Source organism: Capricornis sumatraensis, chromosome 8 (genome assembly GCF_032405125.1).
Source record: "Capricornis sumatraensis isolate serow.1 chromosome 8, serow.2, whole genome shotgun sequence".
Taxonomy (NCBI): domain Eukaryota; kingdom Metazoa; phylum Chordata; class Mammalia; order Artiodactyla; family Bovidae; genus Capricornis; species Capricornis sumatraensis.
Genome location: NC_091076.1, coordinates 5,740,169 through 5,748,268, shown reverse-complemented (window position 1 = coordinate 5,748,268; position 8,100 = coordinate 5,740,169). Strand labels below are relative to the sequence as shown.

The 8,100-nt window shown below is 60.5% G+C and overlaps 2 protein-coding genes across 2 annotated transcripts; one reads left to right on the top strand and one right to left on the bottom strand.

The window, feature by feature from the left end:
* Positions 1 to 706: 706 nt before the first annotated feature.
* On the bottom strand, positions 707 to 3,333 carry GPR152 (G protein-coupled receptor 152). The gene is made up of 2 exons (XM_068976422.1): positions 3,239 to 3,333; positions 707 to 2,087 (listed from the first exon to the last, which is right to left on the bottom strand). Exons 1-2 carry the CDS (start codon positions 3,331 to 3,333, stop codon positions 707 to 709), a joined length of 1,476 nt encoding a protein of 491 aa, XP_068832523.1.
* Positions 3,334 to 4,124: 791 nt separating this feature from the next.
* LOC138083862 (calcium-binding protein 4) lies at positions 4,125 to 7,237 on the top strand. The gene is made up of 6 exons (XM_068977819.1): positions 4,125 to 4,502; positions 4,886 to 4,916; positions 5,005 to 5,148; positions 6,520 to 6,629; positions 6,950 to 7,097; positions 7,209 to 7,237. The coding sequence occupies exons 1-6, from the start codon at positions 4,125 to 4,127 to the stop codon at positions 7,235 to 7,237; spliced, it is 840 nt and encodes a 279-aa protein (XP_068833920.1).
* The last annotated feature ends 863 nt before the right edge of the window (positions 7,238 to 8,100 follow it).

The window sequence follows — 8,100 nt, the reverse complement described above, 5'->3', positions numbered from 1 at the left end:
ATGCAACAGGAGCTCGGAGGGTGAAGCAGCTTGTCCAGAGTCACCTGGAGCCAGATTGGAATCCAGTCTTGCCCACTCTCGCCTCTGTGCTCACCGCCTTACTGAAGGAAGTCCGGCCCCAGCCTCACTGCCTGTGGGGAAGGGGCCTGGAGGAGAAGGCTGCCAAGTCCGCTTGTGGGCCGCTAAGGCCCCAGGCTCCCAATGGCTCCCGCATGCCTCCCTTCACTGTAGGAACTTCCTCCTGGGCTCCTTGTATCCAGGTGAGAGGTCGGGATAGGGAGGAGGGCAGGGAGGGAAGGATCGAGGGAAGGTCGGATCAAGCCTGGGGAAGTAGCCCTGCCTGTCTTTCTCCTGCAGGACCGAGGCTAAGGAGGAGGCTGTCCGTGGGGTCTGGGGGGCATTGGAGAGCCGAACCCACAGGACACCATCACCTGTGGTAGCTTGGGGGGCAGTGCTGGGCCACTGTGTGGGGGCCAAGTCTGCAAGAGCTTGCTGGGACCAGGGACATGATGTTCAACAAACCGTACAGGATTTTGGCTGCTTCATGTTCACGTCCCCCAAGCCTCGTCTGCCAGGCCCAAGGGACTCGGTAGGGGTTTTCCACACAAACTTCCCCCACGGTACCCGTCCTCCTCTCTGACGGGCTGGTTCCTCCGTCTCCCCCGGCTCTTCTGCTGTCCTGGCGGGCCTGGACTTTCCTGAGCCCTCACGTGGGGCCCGCGCCCGGGGCCTCTTCTCGGGGAACGCTGCTGGGGCCTCCTCCCTCAGAGGCAGCAGGTGTGGCCGGGTTCACGGGGGCCTCTAGGGTGGAATCCATGGCTGGGGTGGAGGAAGCTTCCTCACAGGCACTGGGGGCTGAGCTGGTAGTGGGCCCGGGGGGCTGGGCCTTGGGGCTTGCCTGTGACTGGGCCCCAGAATCCAGCAGGGGTGGGCCCTCGTTGTCGTCCCGTGGCTGGGCCATGGGGTTCGTCTGCTGCTTGACCTCGGGGTTCGCCTGCTGCTTGGCCTCGGGGTTCACTTGTGGCTGGGCCTCAGCCACTGGCCCTGGTACCGTCTGATCCTCAGAGTCCACTTGGGTCTGTGGCTCAGCTGGCATGAAGCTGCCCGGCCTCTCCTCACAGAGAGCGGCTGCAAAGGAGGCGAGCATGGTGTGCAGCAGGGCCCGGAGGTCGGCGCTGGCCAGGAGGCAGAGGAAGGGACTGAGGCAGCTGTTGAGCAGGACCAGGTAGTCAGAGTAGACCAGGGCCTCCCAGAGCAGGTAGCCGGGGTAGAAGTCCCACAGGAAGGCCAGGTACAGCAGCTGCGCCAGCTGGTAGGGCAGCCGCAGGACCACGTAGGCTGACAGAATGGTCTTGGCCACACGGGCGAAGCCGCGGCAGGCCGGGGCCCCAGGCTGGTGGCGGCGGCAGGGCCGGCAGGCGGCGGCCTGGGTGAGCAGGTGGCAGACGAGCAGCACAAGGAAAGGAAGGAAGCCCCCCAGGATCTCCAGCATCCTCAGCGGCAGCTCCTCGCTGTCCCAGAAGTCCAGGCAGATGACCAGGTCGTACCACCAGACGGCGGCCTCGGGGAAGACCAGCCAGGGCACACTGAAGAGGGTGGCCAGCACCCAGACCCCGGCACAGACCCAGAGGGGCAGGCGGGCTGGGCGGCGCCCAGGGTACCAGCGAGGGCACAGCGCCAGCAGGCAGCGGTCCAGGCTGAGGGTGGCCAGCAGGAAGAGGCCGGAGGAGTAGGACACCCCCCAGAGGAAATAGTAGAAGCGGCAGGCAGCCGTCCCCAGCGGCCAGTGCCCGCCATGCTGGATCTCCATGATCTGGAAGGCCGCTGCTGCCAGGAACAGGAAGTCAGAGAGAGCCAGGCTGAGCAGGAGCAGAGCGAGCCGTGTGCCCGTGCCCTGCCGGGCCTGCGAGCCAGCCAGCCATGCCATGAGCCCATTGGCCGGCAGCCCCAGGAGCAGCAGGGCCACCAGGAAGACCGTGTCCCAGCCGCCCTGGGGGTAGTCCTCATCGTCGAGCTCTGTGCGGGGCCAGTGGCCGGGGGCACCCAGGCTGGCTTCCATAGCAGTGTCTATCTGGGGTCCCCAGTGTCTGACTGGACATGGAGTGGGCACCTGGTGAATCAATGAAGGCATGAATGACTGAACAGGAGAGAGAGGATGCTGAGCATCTCTGTGAAAGTCGCTGTCCCTCTCTGGGCCATCATCATCAACTTTGGGGTGGTTAGCCTTTGCCAGAGACTTTAAAGAGATTACCTTACCTAGGCTTCCTGCGATCCATCCTACAGGTAAGCAGACAAAGGTGCAGAGGAAGGTGACTTATGCAAGGTCTGAGATAGGAATGTGGGCACCAGGACTCTAATTATGTTGCTGCCCAGAATCCCGCTGCGTCCACGCAGACCAAGCCAGAGGCTTTCAAATTCATTTCAGTAAGATACTATAGCAGAACTCCTATGTGAACTAAAAGGGTGTGCTCAGGTTAAAGGAGGGAGAGCACCCTTAGAACTCCAGGGAACACAGTTTAAAAACCGCTTGGGAAATCCCTAGTGGTCCACTGGTTAGGACCTGGCCTTTCCCTGCTGTGGGCCTGGGTTCAGTCCCTGGTGGGGGGACTGAGATCCCTCCAGCTGCATGGTGCGGCCAAAACAAAACAACCCCAAATGGTCAAAGCATCGCAGGCTCCCTTTTTGTCAGTATCCTGGGTTCAAGAGTTTGAGATTCAGAGTTCCTTGGTGGTCCAGTGGTTAAAGATCCACGCTCTCATTGCAGGGGACAGGGGTTCAATACCTCGTAGGGGAACTAAGATTCTGCAAGCCATGTGGTGCAGCTGAAACAAAGATTCCAAAGGGAAAGGCTTAGGGTCCCCTGGGCCCAAGAGTGGACAGGGGGTCTGGGGCCGGGGTGGGGGGGCTCCCTTGCCCCCTGGGGTTACTCATTAGAAAAGGGGGTAAGGGGCTCAGCGGCACGATGAGGATGAGGGTGGCTGAGTCCCAAGAAGCCTGCTGCCCTCACCCAACCTCCTTAGTGCGGGGAGGCAGGCTCCCTCTGAGGCGGAAAAACCAGATGTCCCGGAAAGCCTGGGTCCTGCCTGTGGCTCATAGCTCAAGCCATTTGACCTTTAGCCTGTGGTCTCCCCACCCCCAGGGCCCTTACTCAGGCAGACCCCACTCTGCAAGCTCCAGTCCTTACTGAATCAGAGCCCAGGGCACCCCCTGAGGCTCCAACTGGCAAGGCCTGGCTTACCTGTGAGGTGCAGGCCACTGGCTGGAAGGAGCAGAGGTGTCTGCCTGCCCAGAGGTCCAGTCGTCCACACAGCCCCACGCTGAGGCCTGCTGCATGGTGCCCGGCGGCACTAAGCCTGCTGGCATGAAACCCAAGCTGAGAGGACATCAATCTTTCATGGGGCTGCTCGCTGGGGAAACCCTAACCCCAGCCCAGTGGGGCCAAGTGACCAGCCAGGGCCCCCTATCCTTGACCAGGGCCAGATGGCCGAAAGCCCTCGGCCTGGGCCCCTCCAGCTCTGAGCAGGCTCTGGGTCCCCCAGGGTGCGCCTCCTCTGATGTCACCCCTGTGGCCCTCAATCACCCATGATTCGAAGCCCCTATGATCTGGCCTCTCTTCCTTCCTTTCACACACCCCTGCTCTGGTGGGGATGTTGCCCTCTCTCCCACCTCCCACCTTTGCACACACTCTTCCTCCTGCCTGAGATGCTTCCCCATGTCCGGTGGTAGCTGAGTCCTGCTCATGTCAGAAAACGGCTCTCTGACGCTTCAGCAGTACTGCTCCCATTTTATAGATGAGGCAGCTGAGACTTAGAGAGGTGAGTCTGCTGGGTCTCCCAGCTCGGGAGTGGCAGAGCTGGAGTCTGACGCTCACTGCGGCCACTCGTCCTGGCACCCGCGTTGCTGAGGATGGTTCCCTTGACTGATCGGCTCTGCCTATCTGGACACCCGCAGGCAGAGGGCGGGATTAGGGCCTGGGCTGCCTGACTCACTTACCCTAATCCCCCTCAGGGCCCGATCCCTGGTCATCAGCCCTCGGGGTGGCAGAGTATAAGCAGCTTTATGGGTCCTGAGAATCAGGGGTGCTCCCTGGTGCCACTTCTCTGAGTCCTGTCACCCTCCTCCACATGGCCGAAGAGCAGGGGAGGGGGCGCCATGGCCCAGACCCGGCCCCCGGACCACAGAAGCCCCCCGTGGGGGTCCTGGCTTCCAGTAGTGGCGCTGAGGGGCCCCCCTTGACGAGGAAGAGAAGCAGCAAGAAGGAGAAGGGGCTCCGAGGGTCCCGGAAGGGCCCCAGCAGCTCTGGGGAGCAGACCCCCATGCAGGGCCCCGAGGCCCTGGGGAGCAGCAAGAACCCCTCCAGGACCAGAGAAGGGCAGGAGGGGCCCGTCCCCTCGGCCCCTGGGCCGGCCCCTCGTCGCCAGTCCCACCGGCACCGTCCTGGCCCCCAGCACGATGCTGCTCAGAAGACATACGGGCCCCTGCTCAACCGCATCTTCGGGAAGGTCAGGTGGGCCCGGGCCAGGGTTGGGGTGCCTGGGGGTGGGGTTGGGACTCATGGGCTCAGGTTCAGCCCACCCTTCCCCTGATACTCAGGCCTCCTCCAGTTTCTGCTCCAGACTCAAGAGCTGGACTGTGGGGGCAGGGTTTCTGCAGTTGGAGGGCAGCCTGGGCAATAGGTGGAGCTAGACCACTAACCCAGGGGTCTGTGGCAGCTCAGGGTCCCCAGGAGCAGGAAGGGGGTCAATTCTTCTCCTGGGACTTCAGCTGCTTTCTCCTGCCCTTGTGAGATGGGCCCTGCCCAGGCCACCGTGGCCTGGGGCTGGAGGAGGAAGGCTGGCCAGAGCCCCGACTGGCCCCGGGGACATGCTGGTCTATGCCCCTGCAGGACCGAGAGTTGGGCCCCGAGGAGCTGGATGGTGAGTGGCCCCCGCTGGGAGCGGCGGGTGGGAGATGTCCCAGAGCCTGGCTGGCTGGCTGCCTGAGCCTGACCTCCCTCCCCTGCAGAGCTTCAGGCCGCCTTCGAGGAGTTTGACACGGACCACGACGGTTATATCGGCTACCGGAGCCTGGGCGAGTGCATGCGGACGCTGGGCTATATGCCCACTGAGATGGAGCTCATCGAGGTCTCCCAGCACGTCAAGATGCGAAGTCAGTGCTTGACCCCGTCTCCCCGGGGTGGGGCGGGGCTGGTGGGCGGAGCCACCTGGCTTTGCCGCCAGGGTCCTTTTCCAGCCTTAAGGTTCCCAGAACGGAAGGGTGTTGCGCCTTGGCTCTGGCAATCAGACAGGGGTAATGGTGGAGTGAGGGGGGTCGGGTGGCAGTTTCCAGGACAGTTTGATGACACTGGCCCCAGGACACGGAGGGTAGGGGGACTAGGAAGGCACCGGGTGATCCACAAGAGACCCACGGGACTCAGGTTGGGGACCTCCATCTCTGACTGAGATGAAACCGTCTGTGCTGGTACCAGCCACCTGGGCTGTCTCTGCCTCTCTTTGATCATCCTGAAAAGTCTCTTAAGGTTTGTTGGTGAGGCCAAGCGGGACAGAACCCTGGCCACTCTTTGCGATTAAATGTCTGACAGGCAGCCCTTGTGTATCAGTTCAATTCAGTTGCTCAGTCGTGTCCGACTCTTTGCGACCCCATGAACTGCAGCACACCAGGCTTCCTTGTCCATCACCAACTCCTGGAGCTTATTCAAACTCATGTCCATCACATCGGTGATGCCATCCAACCATCTCATCCTCTGTTGTCCCCTACTCCTCCTGCCTTTAATCTTTCCCAGCATCAGGGTCTTTTCCAATGAGTTAGCTCTTTGCATCAGGTGGCCAAAGTATTGGAGCTTCAGCTTCAGCATCAGTCCTTCCAACGAATATTCAGGACTGATTTCTGGACTGGTTGGATCTCCTTGCAGTCCAAAGGACTCTCATGAGTCTTCTCCAGCACCATAGCTGATTTATCAAATATCAGGTTGCTTTCATCCCAGGACACCAGCAAATTTTTTTTCCCTTACAGTTCCCAAAATGGGATGTGATTTACAATTGATGTGAATATTTAGTGTCATGCCTCTTTCTTTCTCCCGAAGCTATTCATGGACCATTGGTGCTTTTTATAATTGATGGCCTCTTAGAATCCAGGGACGACTGGTGTATGCTTCTAAGGTGTTTTTACTGCTACCTGTGGGGTTCCGGCACTTTACAGTCATGAACTCCAACCGCAATAGCACCCTGTCCTTCAGTGGGGAGGCAGGTCCAGTGAGCCATCCGAGGTCACAGCATTAGTGGCACAGCCAGGCTTTGAACCCGGGGCTGTCTGGTTCTCCAGCCTGGTCTCAGCCCCCCACATCTGGTGCTTCACTGACAGCCCTTGAGCGTCTTGCCCCCAGCAGAGCCCCGGGCTACAGCCTCCTACCCCTGGGGACATGGAAGCTGGTATCCTTCCTGGACACAGAGCGGGTGAGGGGCTGGGGTCCCTCCTTGGGCCCCAGTCCCCACCACTGTGACCCTCCGCCTGGATCTGCAGTGGGTGGCCGCGTGGACTTTGAGGAATTCGTGGAGATGATGGGCCCGAAGCTGAGGGAGGAGACGGCACACATGCTGGGGCTGCGGGAACTGCGAATTGCCTTCCGCGAGGTGCGGGGCCCCCCGGGGGACCGGTGGGTGGGTGGGTGCCGGGTGGCATCCTTCCTGGCCTCAGGGGAGATTGGGAGCCTCAGCCTCTGGAGGCCCCGAGCCCTGCAGCTGGTGGGACTAGGACTGGGAACGGGGTCGGAGAGGGTTTAAGTCACTCCCGGCTAAGGGGTAACCTAGGAGGACTTTCCCGGGGGCAGGGGGTTCACGGCCTCAGTCTGGGAGGAGGAGGAGGGTTTGGATGGAGGAAGTGGGGGTGTCCAGGCAAGGTGGCAGCGGGCGCAGGAAGAGGGTAGGAGGGCTGAGTCCTGCCGGAATCGCAGTTTGACAGGGACAGGGATGGGCGGATCACGGTGGCAGAGCTGCGGGAGGCAGCACCGGCTCTCCTGGGGGAGCCACTGGTGGGTCCTGAGTTGGACGAGATGCTCCAAGAAGTGGATCTCAACGGGGACGGCACTGTGGACTTTGACGGTGAGCCTCCTCCCAGACCAAGCCCGATCCTTCTGGCTCCCAGGCGGAGCCCAGTGCCTCCTGGGATCGCTGACCTGGACCGGCTCAAACCCCGCCCCTTCTCTCCTGCAGAGTTCGTGATGATGCTGTCCCGCCACTAAGGCTCCTCTGGCCCCAGACACACCAGCAAGGTTCATGATGCACGTCCTCCCTGGGAGGCCCCAGGATGAAAGAGACCGAGCAGCCCCTGGGCTTCTGCTCTGATAACCTCTGGCTGGAGAGCTGGCTTGTGATGTCACCTGCCCACCCTCATCCTGGCCTCCCTTCCACCCGAGTGGCCTGGAGGAAACCTGCCCTCAACTGCCTGTCATTCCCTAGTGTGACAAGGTTTGACTCTCTCCAGCCCCTTGGGAGGTAGGGAGCTCCCTGCCATCAGCAGCATTCAGAGATGGGGCAGTGTAGCGGGTGGTTCTGGTAAAATGGGGAACTGAGAAAGGTGGCTGGGCTCTTCTCACTCCTTATACGTGGGAAAAAATTTTTTTAAGCTGAACTTGAAAGACAGGGATGATCCCAGGTACCAGAGACAAAGAGAAAATCCAAAGCTGAGTGATGGGAGGAATCAGAGGCTGTGGGGGCTTCAGGTGTTCGGGAGTCTGGGCTCAGACACCCAAGAGGGACCTGTAAGAGGCTGGGGAGCAGGACATGACCTCCGTACATTCCAGGGTCTCAACAGGCTACCCTGTTCTTGAAAAGGGGGCCAAAATATACCGCTACCCATAGGCCTGAGAAAGTGACAAGATGCAGATGTTCAACCTTGAGTGGAAAAAGTTACCCCAGTGAACCTGAACCTGAAACTCAGGTCTGCATGTCAAGCAGGAGTGTGGTCTGTCTCTGTGGTGTGAAAAGCAGAAGAAATAGGAAAAAAAAAAAAAAATTGCTGAGAAAGACACTCTTTCAACCCAGGGCACGTAAGCCTTTAAAAAAAAACCCAAACACCCCTGTCACGTCTGAAGATGAACTCATA

What these genes read in the sequence shown, in the direction of transcription:
- LOC138083862 (XM_068977819.1), top strand. Translation starts at nt 4,125, where the DNA reads ATGGCCGAAGAGCAGGGGAGGGGGCGCCATGGCCCAGACCCGGCCCCC. An exon ending in TCAACCGCATCTTCGGGAAG is followed by an intron (nt 4,503 to 4,885) that starts GTCAGGTGGGCC and finishes ATGCCCCTGCAG; the next exon opens with GACCGAGAGTTGGGCCCCGA. An exon ending in GGGCCCCGAGGAGCTGGATG is followed by an intron (nt 4,917 to 5,004) that starts GTGAGTGGCCCC and finishes CCTCCCCTGCAG; the next exon opens with AGCTTCAGGCCGCCTTCGAG.
- GPR152 (XM_068976422.1), bottom strand. Translation starts at nt 3,333, where the DNA reads ATGCAGCAGGCCTCAGCGTGGGGCTGTGTGGACGACTGGACCTCTGGG. An exon ending in CAGTGGCCTGCACCTCACAG is followed by an intron (nt 2,088 to 3,238) that starts GTAAGCCAGGCC and finishes ATGTCCAGTCAG; the next exon opens with ACACTGGGGACCCCAGATAG.